This window comes from Cavia porcellus, unplaced genomic scaffold (genome assembly GCF_034190915.1).
Source record: "Cavia porcellus strain 051 isolate PalLab524CR breed Dunkin Hartley unplaced genomic scaffold, mCavPor4.1 scaffold_38, whole genome shotgun sequence".
NCBI classification, from domain to species: Eukaryota; Metazoa; Chordata; class Mammalia; order Rodentia; family Caviidae; genus Cavia; species Cavia porcellus.
Genome location: NW_026947521.1, coordinates 9,876,317 through 9,890,818, shown reverse-complemented (window position 1 = coordinate 9,890,818; position 14,502 = coordinate 9,876,317). Strand labels below are relative to the sequence as shown.

The 14,502-nt window shown below is 43.7% G+C and overlaps 2 protein-coding genes across 3 annotated transcripts in view; one reads left to right on the top strand and one right to left on the bottom strand.

The window, feature by feature from the left end:
• Nptn (neuroplastin) overlaps positions 1–11,133 on the top strand; it is a 64,985-nt gene extending 53,852 nt beyond the window's left edge. Inside the window, exons 6-10 of one of the 2 annotated variants that reach the window (XR_010045644.1) lie at positions 2,139–2,412; positions 4,895–4,984; positions 8,758–8,779; positions 9,502–9,576; positions 10,120–11,133. Coding sequence is in view for 1 of the 2 variants with exons in the window: in XM_003462200.5 (XP_003462248.2) it covers positions 2,139–2,412; positions 8,758–8,779; positions 9,502–9,562 (357 nt within the window). In the remaining variant the exon portion in view is untranslated. The remainder of the gene's footprint in view (positions 1–2,138; positions 2,413–4,894; positions 4,985–8,757; positions 8,780–9,501; positions 9,577–10,119) is intronic. The other variant, XM_003462200.5, reaches the window with a different exon arrangement.
• Positions 10,727–14,502, bottom strand: part of Rec114 (REC114 meiotic recombination protein) — a 95,831-nt gene continuing 92,055 nt past the window's right edge. The window contains exons 5-6 of the mRNA XM_003462199.2: positions 12,965–13,051; positions 10,727–11,345 (exon numbers count right to left, since the gene is read on the bottom strand). Of these exons, the coding sequence (XP_003462247.1) occupies positions 11,187–11,345; positions 12,965–13,051 (246 nt within the window). The 3' untranslated portion in view covers positions 10,727–11,186. The remainder of the gene's footprint in view (positions 11,346–12,964; positions 13,052–14,502) is intronic.

Below are 14,502 nucleotides of genomic sequence, written 5' to 3'. Positions count from 1 at the left end.
TGTACCTTCAATGTGCGCATGACCTGGGCCAGTCTTTCTAGAGTGGGGAATGAATTATACCATGCTTCTGGAGGACAGTATGTGTCCAGCATGGACTGTCTGGGAAGAGACTAAGTTGCTTGCCTTCAGGATACGACACAGAAAGAGATGAGCCTAACCTTTAACACCTTCCCAAAGAGGCTATAATGTATATGTCCCATTGCTGGGTGACTTGAGCCACCCAGTGGTATATGAATTACTGTCTCATCGGGCAGCCTTTTATTTTTATTAGTAAAAAGACTGATAAACGTGATTAAATCCATTTATACCACCAGTGGCACAAGCTGCCCAGTGGGACAGTTACTAACCATGTACCATCAGTGGTTCAAGCCAATGGGAATGTGCTCTTACTCTAGTCCAGTAGAGTACCTGTCTTATTTTTTGGGACAAAGGACTGAGAACAACTGTGCATATATTCTAAGAACTAAAAAAAATACCCGTAAGGAATTGAGGCAACAGGATACCCGAAGGTAGTTTTAAGCACTGGTAATTTGATTATATTTGCCCCAGAAAAGGGTAAGGAAAACCTCTTTTCCAATTTGTGGGATGATTCTGATAGCGTCTGTACAGTCAGTGTGATTCTCATACGTTGGTTTTGTGGCTTTCTAACCAATTTTCTTGTCAGAAGGATGTGGTACATTCCTTCTATTCCCAGGCCTCTGTGCTTAACATAATCCTCTTTTTTGATTGTCACCCTCTTTTTCACACATCCTCTTTTTTGTCTTCAGAATCAGTAAGATCATCCAGTCCAGCTCTTTTGGGAAGATTATATAGTAACCAGAAGTGCTATTGCGTTTTTCCCCCCCAAGTCCCATCATTTATTCCTATTCCATGACCTCTTGATAGTAATCATGAAGTGTTAACAGCAATTGCACATGAGCAATGATGGTTGGATTTCAGAGCCCTGTTGGAAAGGAAATCAGGACAGAGTGGGAAAGGGAAGGTGTGATTTGAGTCTTTTTCAAGACAGGCCCTTAAAAGATCAGTAATACATTGAATTTACTCAGGTGCTAGCCAGAAAATGTCCATCTCTTTCTGCTAGGCCCTGGGAAGGCAAGCCTTAGCTTTCGCCTAAGCAGGTTGAAATGATTCAGTGAACATTTTCATCTTCTGAAGGATGGAATTTAGAACTTCACGTTAGCTGCTTTTGAAGGCTGTGATTTCTTGAATTGCAGCCTTACAACACTCAAACACAGTGACTGGGGGTAACGTTTTCTTTCATACTCTCCCGTTTCTGTCTTAGTTGTTATAGGGTGGAAACACACAGGCCTATGTTAACCTGCTAGTGTGCCCTAAGATTGGTGCTGTACCCAAACCCGTTTGGGCATTGTGATTCCTCCTTGCACATGTGCAGCCTTCATCTGGGGGAATGCCCTAGACCTGGTCCACAGGCTTTCCTAGAGGCTCTTAGTGCACACGTCTGCCCTTGTAGTGGCTGCTGCCTCTGTGCCCTGTAGCACTCCATACATACCTTTTGCTGGACTTTTTCCGCCTTGAGGTCAAGATCTTTTATGTCATCTCTCCCAGGTCTATGACCTTCCCTTCAGTGGAATATGAAGTGCATAGTGTAACCTCATAGGTATTTGTAATTAACACTATAGGTCTGAAAGGAAAGAGAAGTTAGGGATTTCTTCCATGCTTAAGAGCAAGTCTCAGCATTGTTAAAGGAGTTTAGATTCACCAAGCATGAAGTCAAACAATGCTGCTGATATCAGACCTGAGATCTTCAGATGTGCAATGGCAGAGGGATCCTGCCCTGCTTCCCACTTTGCTTTCTCACCTGACGCTGGAAGTCACATTCATTACATTTTTGGGGTCACTAGACTGTGGTCCTCCTTGCACTCCAGCAGCTGGAGAGTTCTGGAAGGACTAGTGGTGAAGGAGGGGGAAAAGCATGTGTGAAGTTTGTTGATTTATTGGTTTAGAGATTGCCACTGAAGGGCATTCATCAATGAACTGTTCAGAATGCTTTGAACAAAGATGGGATCCCAGACATTGTTGTCTCACTGCAGCCAGTGTCTTAGAAATAGTGGAGGACGGTACCCCCTCCCCAGCCAGTGACTCACCTACTTGACCTTTGTGTGTCCCCACTTGTGCAGGACATTGTCAATTCCTCTGGCCGCTTCTTCATTACCAACAAGGAGAATTACACTGAGCTGAGTATTACAAATCTCCAGATCACAGAAGACCCTGGCGAGTATGAATGTAATGCGACCAACTCTGTCGGCACTGCCTCTGTTGTCACAATCCTCAGGGTACGGAGCCACCTGGCCCCACTCTGGCCTTTTTTGGGAATTTTGGCTGAAATTATCATCCTTGTGGTGATCATTGTTGTGTATGAGAAGAGGAAGAGGCCAGATGAGGTTCCCGACGGTAAGAAAATCCATCCAAAGCAATAATGCTGGGGTTGCTTACTTGGGGTGGTTGCCAAGTACCCAGAGAGAACTATAAGAATATTAGGTTCTTCCAGTGAAAGAAGGAAGATGTTTATACTGGTTCCTAACCTTCTACCCCTAAGATATTTTGTATTTGCCACTAAAAACTATAATTAGCTATCTTTGATAGGTGTTCTCCAAAGCCCTTGCCTTGCCCTTAAGTCCATGTGGGAAAAGGGCAGCTGTCAGTCTCTTTGCTCAGTTCTGTACTCCTTCAGTACAGCTTAGCAGACAGATTGAGCTTGAGGAGAATCCAAGCCAAGCCTAGAAGCCACCCCAAGATCACAGGTGGAGTTAAGGTTTGGAATTGGGTGTTACTTGGTTGCCTGTTGTAGCCATTGTGGATCACCACGCTTCATCTGAGGAAAGCCACTGGGACAAGCCAGCCTTGGCTTGTCTGTCTCTCTGGTAGGTGCCTAAGCTGTCACCTGGTTTTTCTGTCTGTGTCTCAGACAAGCGTGGTGGGAAATGTCTGAGAAGTTCATCTTTCTGAACAAAGTCAGTGGTTGCAAAGTGCTCCTGCTGGGATCTCATTACGACAGAAAGGAGAGAGTAGATAGCAGCAAATTGCTTAGCATTAGAAAGAGCAAGAGCTGCCTTACATTATAAGGCATGCTTAGAATCAGGAAAGCCTTAGGGATTTTTTATTTGTTCGTCATAGATATTCATTTCTAACCCTGTAATTAGGGATTATCAGTTGTGCTTCAGGTTCCTGACTACTTCCTCATCCCCACCTTCCTGCCCTCTAATGTCAGCAGTTGGGAAGTATGTGTGGACCACCACCAAAGCGTGTCCCTGCACTCCATGATGGCAGGGTCTGGCTGTCCTGGGACTTATGCTGGTATACTTGTCGTAGTGTGTCTGTGAGCCACCCCCAGCCCCACATAGAGCAATAGAGAGCAATGAGAGCTCCTGCTCCCTTGGAAAGAGCTTCCCTCAGAAGCATGCCACTGCTGGGAGACTCTGAAAGGACACATTTAAGAGCAGTGACCACTGTCTTTTTTCCTTCTCAACAACTAATTTCCCTTCCCGTGCTTGATCAGTGCTGAGGTTGGGAAGAGATATTTTGTTGATACTTTTACACCTGAGGGAGGCCTGGCAGGTAACCCTCCCAATGTGCTTGGGCAGTGAGCTGGATGGAGGCTGGGGTAGTTACCAGCTGGAAGCAGAGCCTTGGACAGTGATCTAGTTCTCTGTGACAAGGCTGTCCCCAGTTTTACTTCCTCTTCTATGATGTGAAACTCCATTCTTGGGATTTTCATGTAACTCAAATGCTTTTTTCTCCTCCAATTTTTTTTTTCCTGCTACATATTAGTACTCCCAAGACAAAGTGCTCTAAGAATAAAGCAGGGGAGAGTGGCCTGACTCTTTCATGTTTGCTGCTCTGCTCTTTGGACCGTTCATGCCTCATTCTTGAAAAGGGCCTTTACCCTCCAGAAAGCTTCATCTTTGCTAAATACTGCCTTCCTCATTCTGCCCTTTATAAAGGTTAGATGACCAATGGCAAAGATGGGTTTCAAAACCTAATCTTTTAAAGGTTTGAGACATGGCTGGTTGCTGCTGTTATGAGAATGACACATTAGTATGGGTTTCTTCACACAGCTACTTTATTGATGAGGATGCTGTCCTAGCAGGTGCAGTATATGCTTAGGTGAGACCTATGAAACAGTTCAGATGGGTTCTGACAAGTGCAGTCACACCTGCCTGGGGACGCAACTGTCTTTTTTTAAGGTATTCATTGGATACTGAATTCAGTGGGGCCAGCAGTTTGTTATAGGGGACATCTCTGGCCAGCCAGTCTTCTGAACTACTTCCTGGAGGGAAAATAAGCTCTTAAGCTAAAATAGAATAGAGAGTGAAGGAACGCTACATGATGGCAGAAGTGCCCAGTGAAACCTTGCTCATCTCTTTGGAGAATACTTAAGGCAAACAGGTTCTACTTCCTTACCGTGGTTGGACTTGGGTAAAAATCAGTGATGCTGGAATGACTGCGGCACCCGCCTTGTCTTTGTGCCTTCTATCAGCTAGTGTGATCCAGACTCCTCCTCTACATCCCTGCCCTTGCCCCAGCATTCCCATCCCAATTCCTTCGTCTCTGTACTTCCCGTAAACTTTCCCTGCTCCACACCCCTTCCTGGGGTGATCTTTGTTCCTTTCTTTTTTTTTTTTTTTTTTTTTTTTTTTTTTTTTTTTTGAAGTTGGTTCTAGGGAGCCAGAAATTTAGCTCAGCGACATAGTGCCTGCCTGGAAGTGTTAGGTTGTGAGTTTAATCCCTGGTACCACAAAATAAAAGTTGGTTCTTTGGTGAGCTTCCCTTATGCTGTGTTTCCCTCTCCCGCTTTAGCCAGTTTCCCTTTAACTCTGATGAAATTCATAGGAAAGACATTCAGTGACTGTGTTCTCGTTTGTTCCCCCTGAAGTTACAGACAGATGCATATACATACCTACCTTCTTTTGGAATGAATGAAGAGACAGACACATTCTGAAACAAACTTGGGGAGTTAGAAGAGGTAAAGTGCAGGCTTATTTATGCCACTGTGGAAATGGGATTTTTTTTTTTTTTTGGGGCAGGCCTGACGTGCCTTTTCACTACTACCTCAGTGCTTGATTGTAAATACCTATTGCTCATTTCAGACTTACTGAATTGATATGAATTCATAATATATTTTTGACAGTCTCAGTTGTTGGGAACTCATCACCAGTAAGATAAGCATTCAGCGGATAGTACAAAAATATAAAAATATACACATTTAACTTAGAGCTTAAATGGGCTTCACTGGAAAAGCTTTGATGGCTTTTCATCCTGAGATTGCACAGGATGGGGGTCAGCTGCTCATCTCCTGGTGTCACTGGCCGTGGTGCAGGAGTCTCACAGTTGCCCTTTAGATTCTGCCACAGTCTTTGGTCAGTGCTCAGTAATGCATCTCCAGGGGTTCTCTGCATTAGCTCAAGAGATTTTAGGAGTAGTGAATCATGGAGCCAGATAAGAGCCTTAATTTTTCACTCTGATTATTCCCTGAACCGATTTAGCCTTCCGTCCACATTACAGCCAGACACCTGCTGGGAGCACACCTGCTCTGAGCTGACCAAACACAAAGACCAGTTGTGCGTGTGCTCGAAACTCCCTCTGTATCCCTGAGACATGTTGTGATGCTGCCCAGCCACTGGGGTTGTGCTGGAAATTTTAGAGACCTCACAGACATTAAATTAAAACAGCTGGAGGAGCAGATTTAAGAAAAAGTGCTTGGCATCAGAGTTTCTTATCTTTCTTGCTCATATCGTTCTCCTAAGTGAGCTCCAGGGATCCTTAAGTTACTGGTGAAGATACCTGAGGATTTGAGATTTCTGATTTTGGATTTTTGGATTTGATGACTGCTGACGCCAGACTCCTTTCAACGTGTTAGATTTAACTGGTTACAATGTTCAAAATCTATTAGTTGGTCAGAGTGTTTGGTAGCATGTGAAGCTTTATAATAGGCAAGGGCATGGCTGTAAAGTGATGTTCAGAACACACTCATCTCTTCACTATGGACCACCTGGGCCAGTAATAAGTGACTCTACAGAGAAAGTGCAGCAGGACCAAAGGCGAGAAGACCAAAAATAACCATCTCCCTCTGGTTTAATGTTAGATCAAGCAAAATGGGAGTGGCTTAAGACCCATGAACCCCACCCTCTTGGAAGTGCATCCAGTGACAGAGGAGCTTTGATCACAGTCAGCTCTCAGTTGTGTTGACTCTAAGCCATCTTTTTAGAGGTGACATTGTGCCAGGCAATGTTCTTTATTAGGCGTTGCAGAGCATCTTCTAGGCTGCAGGGTGGGTTCCAGAGGTGGGCTGAGGGAGAAGAGAACCTGCAGAGACCATGTACTGGTTCCATCAGGAATTCTGCTTCGGGCATCTGTCTCCATCTCCCCATCCTCTTCCTTTCTAGCCACAGGTCTACAGAGTCCCCAGAACCTGTCATTGTTTAAGGTGCCTATGTTTGGCCTGAGGGTTTGGGGTATGTTGATATTTATCGGTTACTATGACTTCTTTTTTTTCCCCCCTCAATTGCATCAAACCCTTAAAACATGGTGGTAAGTGAGCGATATGCATGCTTTTGGAGTTTGTTTAATCTCCGCTTCAGTCTATACAATGCACAGTTCATGATGTTAACACTTACTTTCAAGTTTACTTCATTCACTTTCACAACTAATTTGGATTTCAGTTTGCTGTTTAATCCCTCATTTACTTTGATTTTCATACCTTTTTTCTGTAGTTCTTTTCTTTCTTTCTCTGCTGACTTCCCTACTCTAGGGGTCAAGTCACCTTTTTGTTTTTTGTTTTTGTCTGACCTGTAAGGGAGAGTGATGCTTCAGGTAGTGATTCAGTGCAGAAGTGGAGGGAGACAAGGCTCTTGTCTTTATTCTCCTCAGTGGGAGAGGGGCCCTTGGGATTCAGAGTACAGCGTGATGAAGCACAGCTGCTCCCACCTGCAGGCATGGCAGCTATGCCACAGGCACTATGGCTGCTATCTGACATGCAGCCCCTTGCATGTTAGTGGCTTGTCAGGTTGAGAGTGACATTTCTAAGCAGCCACAGGGAAGACTCCCTCTGCAAAAGGTCAGATGCTTGGATTGGTGCCTATAGGGTCCTACTTGGAAAAGGCTAGCCTGCTATTGTGATTCTCCCTCTCCCACTTTTTAAAAATTGGGAATAGACTGGTGGTATCCTTATTCCTCTATTTTGCATTAGAATGTTGTTTTTTTGGGTGCACAGCGAGAGCACTAAAAATACTGTAAGTTGGCTCCTGTGTCTTCTCCTTTAACTCCCTAAGATGCTTAGCTTCTGGCATGTTGCAGAGCTGGCGTGGTGGGGCACTGAGCAGCAGACTGCTATGCAGGGAGGTTTTAGGCTGGGCGTATGTGTCTCACCAGTTGGTGTCTTTGTAGCTCTTTATTGCACACACAGTACACATATCCCAAGTGTCCTCAAGTCCTAGTTTGTTCTTTGTCTGTTTGGTAGTGTGCTGTTGTTAGTAATGGACTCCTGTGGACACTGGTGTGTTGCTAGCCTATTGTTTTGGCTGATGAATTGTTGGTTTGTGGTTCTTGTTTTTTTTTTTTTTTTTTTTTTTTTTTTTTCTTTTTCTTTTTGAAATCCTCTTTTGCTCCAGTCACTGTGTGTGCTGGCGGTGGCTTTGCCTCTCCGTTGCCTGGAAGGAACAGGTGGAGCAATGTCTCCCTGTGACAGACATTACTCCCGACGTGTGCTCCTGCAGACGCCTCCACTGAGACTGTAACCTCATAACTGCTTCATGTGCACCAAGCCCTCTTGTGGAATCCTGCTGAGAGGTTTTCTAGACAGCTTTTGTGCAAACTTGTGAATCCTTTCGTCCACCACAATTTATATAGTAAAAGCAAACTTAAGAGCACTTCCTTGTTTCCTATACTTTTATCTCTGAAAAGGGATCAAGTTGCCCTTAGTTGAAACAGGAAAACCTTACAAATCAGAATCATAAATACCAATTTAAGAAGGCCTGTAAGCTCAGATAAGCTTTTTTATTTAAAAAAAAAAAAAAACCCACAACAACCTCATGGCTGTTCTGGTTGTGGCCAGTGCATAAGCACAAGCCTGACTTTTTGTACCTGAAGTCTTTCCTAGAGGGCTGTCATTGTAGAGCTCTCTACGGTGTGGTACAGAACATCCTCTGGTACATGTGTGCTTGTTGCTGGTGTGGTTGACCCCACAGTCAGTTAAACTATTACCACTTTGTCTTCAGCCTCATTCTCCAGACTAAGACTCTTAAAGATCACAAAACACCAAGAAAAGCAGGATGCCTTTTGGGGGCGTGAGGATGTGTGGCTAAAAGGACAGAATGTACACATCCATGTTCAGTGTAGGACGGAGCCAAAAGTACATGTGTTCACCACAAGAAAACAAACAGCAGGATTTTACAACTGAAATGTTGGTTTGTCTTCTCATCCAAGAGTGAACCACTGGAACGTGGGGACAAGATGAGTATAATGATATTGCAGCCTATCTGTCCGCTACAGTTGCAGTTTTTCATGACAAGCATTCAAAGTGTTAACTAAAACCATTGAAACAACATACCTGCCATTAAACTTGAACTAGAAATAACTCCATGAGTGTTTTGCACCTCCAGATGGAATGGCCTTTAAACGCTATGAATAGCCATGTTTGCCACTTGCAATTTGTTGTCTGCTAATCCTTATGCAGAGTCTTAACAGTTTTCTCCTTTCTTTTCTTATCTCTCATGGCTTATTAACTGATGACCCACATAGATGATGAACCAGCTGGGCCAATGTAAGTATTTTAGTGGACTTTGATTGAATTATATTGTATTTGTAGTTGAGTTAAATGACGAGGCTAAGACTGTAGGGGAAGACAGTGAGTATAATGTTGCAGTGAAGATGTCTTACTGACAGATCTGACTCGACCATTTGATTTCCAAGGCAGGCTGCAGTCTTGTTTTAGCTGTACAGGTAGGATACCATGCAAAAATGGTTAGGATTTTGTGTGCTCTGTGTGCTTAAATTGATACTGTAGGGGAGATGACGTGTATTAATGATGCCACATGTTTTGGTCAAGCTAATTTCAATCATAAACTATGCAGCCTCATTAACATCTGCTGGTGTTATGCAAGTGTGGAATCATAGTGGCAGCCTCCTAGTGCTGAGGACAAAGCAGCACGAGGCAGTGTCCATGTTAGTGAAGGGGGGCGGGAGGGCACAGCACAGCCAGTTGATGACTGTCTTCTGTCACTTGAGAAGTAGTAATGGTATTCAGTGGAGTAAAAGTTAATAGCAATTAAATACAGTTGCAAAATCAGAGGGCAAGTCACCTCTGCACTGTCTGCCTTGGGAGTCAAAGGCTTTCTTAAGGGAACAAAGTACATTAAGAATTGTGCAGTAAAATTTCTTACTACCCCAGGGATGGCAGTAAGTGAAAGAGCCCCTGTATTTCCATGTGTTACTTTCAAGTCTTATAACTAATTAAACTCACGTAATACAATTTTTCCTCCAAAGGAAAACCAACTCTACCAACAATCACAAAGATAAAAACTTGCGCCAGAGAAACACAAATTAAATACTGCTTACAATGTAAGTATGGCCTTCTTTAGAGATTTAAAAACTATATTCAAATGAATTGTACTTCTGTTGACCTTGTCATAAGTTCTTTCAGTAGTTGGTGTTAATGTGGCTAGACCTTTGAACCTTATTTCAGAGCAGCTGATATTGACAGAACAAATTCTGCTTGCCGAGTTTAGTGCTGGAAAGCGGCATTTTTCAGCTGCATTGATTCACACATTTACATAAATGCCATTTCAAAACTGTGTGTTTCAAAATAAATACTTCGCACTGCCGTGTACCTATATCTTTTAAAAAGAGGTAAGGAAATAAAATTTCACCTTCTCAGATGGATTGTCAGAGGCCTGTGATCATTGCTTTGCTTCAGAGGGCAAGACAAGGACAGTGGCCAGGAAGCAGGGGCCACAATGCTGTCCTCAGAGGCACATGGAGATCAGAATTTCACACCACATCCCTGTGCATGCTGTTGGAAACAAAGCTTTATTTTATGGGGCACTTAGTCTAGTCCTAAGTGACAGTGCACGTTTGTTCCCTTTTAATTTCCTTTCTTTATAGATCTTTAGGTTCCTGAAACTGGGGGCATCATGACCTGCTCAATTTTCTGCTTGGACCTCTTTGATCTCTCCCCTTCAAGTGAGCAACACAATGACCGTCTAAAGCATGCCTTATTTAGCCTCTCCTCTAAGGATGACCTAGCCAGATACATTCTAAACAATGCTTCATTGTAGAAGGTGTAAACTATTTTGGGCTTGATGTGCTGTGAATGTTGCTTTTTTTCCTTTGTTAAAATATTTAAATAGAAGTGAAAAGGTCCTTGGAGGATCAGATCCTGCATGCGCCATTTTTTACTTAATGCAGCTGTTAAATTGGCAAAGCTCTAAAGTGCACTGCTGCCATCCAGTGGTACATTTTTGTAAAGTACAGCAAACCTACAGATATATACAGTATATAAATATATATATCTATATTTATATTTTTGGGGATGGGAAATCCAAAATAAATGCTTGTTTCATTTTTAAGCTGCTGATACTCATTCCTTATTGTATGTTATTGGATGAGGAAACTGCAGTTCCTGGTACATAAAGATAAGTAATATAAAGTCTGTAAATTAAGGGCTTAACCTATTACTTTAAGAAGCTGGAAAAAGTCCAGTGAATGGATGTAATGAATTGCAGTATATATGTATGATTGCTTTTTAATAACTATTTTTTCTTTGGTTTAATCTGTAAATTCTTAAATCCTTTTGCACTGATGTGTTGAACCTTACTCTTGTACATTCAGTCAAGGCAAACTTTTATAATTTACCTTTTGTTTTCAATGACCTTGACATGTTATAGCATGGTGGGATTCTATGCAAGTAGTTATACTTTTGGTTTGGCACTGTACTTTTTTTCACATTGATTTAATGGTTGGTGGTAGATTTTATAACCTGACCGGGTTCTCATGCAGTATGTAACTATAGATGCATGTCTTTGCGTTTTGTGTAATTGTTGAAGTGCAATGTTGTATAAAAAGTGGATTCACCTGTTTTTAACAATAAAACATTGATAAAAGTTGTTTGGAATAACACTCTTTCAACACTTGAAAGTTCCTTTCTTTTTATATGTCCAAGCCTTAATTTCTCATCCCTGTGTCAGCTTTTTAAGTTCATTTTCTACCTTTTCCACAAATGCAGGGAAGTTTTGGTCCATGAGGCACAGACGTAGGAAGGGGCCTAATTCTTCCACACTCCATGCAGATTGTTCATAGGCAAAGGGCAGCTCCTCTGATGCCAGAAGAGACTGGAAGGACAACAGAAGAATTTGTTACAAGCAGAAAGCAATATGGTTCATTAGCAGTTTCAGTTTGCACTAATCACCAGCAGTGTGAGGCAACTCTTCATAGGTTTATTTGCCATCGGTATGTTTGCTTTGGTGTCCTGCAGAGTTTTAAGACCAGTTGACCTTTAGAGAACTTAAAAGTCTGGCTTTGCTTGACATTCGTGAGAGGTGACAACCTGGACTCTTGAACTCCACTGTGACAGTGGGCTGCAGCTCTCCTAGGATCCACCTTGGGCTCTATGGCCTGCACTTTGATTCCTTTTCTGTGGATCACATAGTTTAGTGCATAAGTATTCAACTGACCTTTCTCTAGGAACTGTAATAGAAATTTCCTTTCCTAAATTCAGATTGCCTTTCAGGTTTGGTCTAAAGAAGGAAATGAAAGTAATGCAGAGCCTGCTTGGCAGGGAGAGCCACTAACACTGCACTTCCAAACTCAATGTTACAGAAAGGTAATCATGGTGCTATTTTGTAGCCACCTTTATAGCCATTGTATGTTCCCGTCAGTGGCAGCCCTGGACATCACTTTTGATTACAACCTATCACACTTACGCTGATGCTGCACTTCAGCCCCTCAGTGTCCTATTGAATGACCCTCCTGATATTTTCTGCATCTAGCTGAAATGAATTACAGTAATACGATATATACTGCTATACTGCTTTCCAGAGGGTTACAGGAAACATCAGAGCTCTGGGTCTTGGGCCTGTTCTCATTTGTATGTAGTTCCGTACTTCACGTAAACTGCATTAAGGCACCACTCATAGCATATGACGTTTCCTCAGTCTCTGCAGCCTGGTACCCTCTGAGTCAGTGTCTCAAGTGCACATTTGACCCCAGTGCAAATGGGAACATTATCAAGTCTACCCTACTTCTAGACACAGAAGTGTTTTTGTGTTTTTTGTTTTGGCATAGCCCAAGGTTACTTGCTTTACTTGGGGATTGCACCCAGAGCATGACACGTGCTAATGGCCCTGGCACCGACCCCCATTCGTAACCTACATCTCCTTATCTCTTGAGTTCTTTATTCTGTCAGATGAAGAAAATGTACCGATTTTCTCTTTGATACCACTGTTAGCACAGCTTAGTAGGTGCATTAAAACAAAGTCATCCTTGAGTAATTAACAAATGCATGCAGAAAGCACAAGCTGAAGCAGGAGCACCTGCCACCCAATGGCACCACCAGTAAGGTGGGATGGTTCCCACAAAGTTCCCAGCAGACATGGGCCACCATGCAACCAGGACAGTGAACCTCTTAAAAGGTTCTGCTGGATCTGGTGCTGGCAGCCTCCATGGTCTAAAGCTGGGTGTCACACTGAATAGTATCCTACAGAAACTCCAGATTCACTTTAGTATTTTCAACTAGTTCACAAATTTTATTCTAAAACCATCTTTCTGGGAAAGTGGTGAATAAATTCTGTTATCTCATATTCAGCTAGCCTTCCTCTCTTCTTCCACTGACTGGACAGGAAAGGACAATGTGAACATGCATGTTAGATTTCTGGTCTCAGACAAGGAGGGAGGAGAGGAACCTGAGTGCTTATAGACCACTGTTTTCAGACACACACAGAACAGACTCTACCTGTGCTAACTGCACTACAGAGGTCCTTTCCTCTGGATTTCCACCACCAGCCGCCATACGTGTCCCCTGGTCTGGGTCCTGGGAGAGCTGGAGTAAGATAACATGTGGTCAGGAGATCAGCGAAACAGGATAGTGAACTCCATAGCTGCAGAAGAATGGAGCCACAGGCCTTCCCGTTGAAAGAAAAGAGATACTTGTAAAAGTGACCCTTAATTCTGCTCAGTGGAGATCTGCCCTGTTTCTGTCTGCCATTTTAAGGGACTGCACCTGGTGACCTGCCACATGCCTCTGTGAGGTTCTGTGTAGAGCCCTAGGTGGACGTGGGGACATCAGCATGTAGGAAGCAGAATGTCGCTACAGCTATGTGCACTCCCTGCTTCTGACAGGCAAAACTGCTGAAGTGCAAAATGAGGGGAAAATCCTTGTATTTGTATCCATTCTCCACTCTTAGGGCAAACACTGAGTACCACAGGATGGAGGTGCACTGCCCCGCGGGACCACACAGGTCCAGGGTATTTGTCCTGCTGCTCGGGAGCACAGATGCCTGCAGTGAGGCACTGTCTCCAATAGAACACGGTGCTTCCCAGGGAGAGCGAGGAGGCACAAGGGCCCTGTGGACCCTTCCTCCCTGACCACATCTGCAGGTGCAGCAATCCCCGTGCCAGGTGTGGACTGGTGGTGAGATGGAGAAAGCAGGGTCTTCCTGCAGGTGCCTCTCCCTCAGCACACATGTGTCTTGTGTCCTGTATGGATGCTGACTGCAGCTAATCCCCAGGTAGCAGAAAACTAGACCAAGAGGCATCAATAAAGAGATAGTGGGGGGGGGGGAGAACAAAGAAAAATTAAGAATATTAAAATCAAAATGGGCAAAAAGGCCAATGGACCCTACAGTCAGAGGGGCCCTCCGACAAGCTGTTCGTTCAGTTTAGTTTCTTCATTTGTGAAGAAGCTGGACTCCAGTGCAGTGATTTTTCTATGCTGGTAACATGTTTTCCTGGGACACAGCAGTTCAGCTCTCATGGTGTTCTTAAAACAACCGAGAATGATGTTAACCAAAATCCTGTGGCTCTGCCACTAAATACATGGCTGTGTGACTCGGCCCTGGAGGCTGGTGGGGTAGGCTGAATTAGGTCACCCACCAAGGGCAGAAGGCAGGCAGGCTCTGTGCATAGCAGCTGGACTGCTCTCTTCGGGACTTTCTCTGCTTACACGGGGAAGTTCACCTAACTGCTGGCCTCCGGCCTGTTTGCCACCCCCGATTTGGGGAGTGGAACTCGGTTATCTCAAGAACCCTCAGGTTGAGATACACCTGGATGGGCCACAATTAACAAAATTACAAGGCTGAAGAGGCGTAAAGCTAAAACATGAGCCAGGAAATGACTCAAGACTTGAAGTAGACATGGCATTATCCCTATTTGCAAAAGAAGGGAACTATTTTAGACTAAAAATAGTCTGGTACTGGAAAAAGTATTTGAATCCATGGGCACAGCAAGATGGCCTCAAGTTGGCTTCCCGCTTGCCCTTCAAAAGACAGGAAG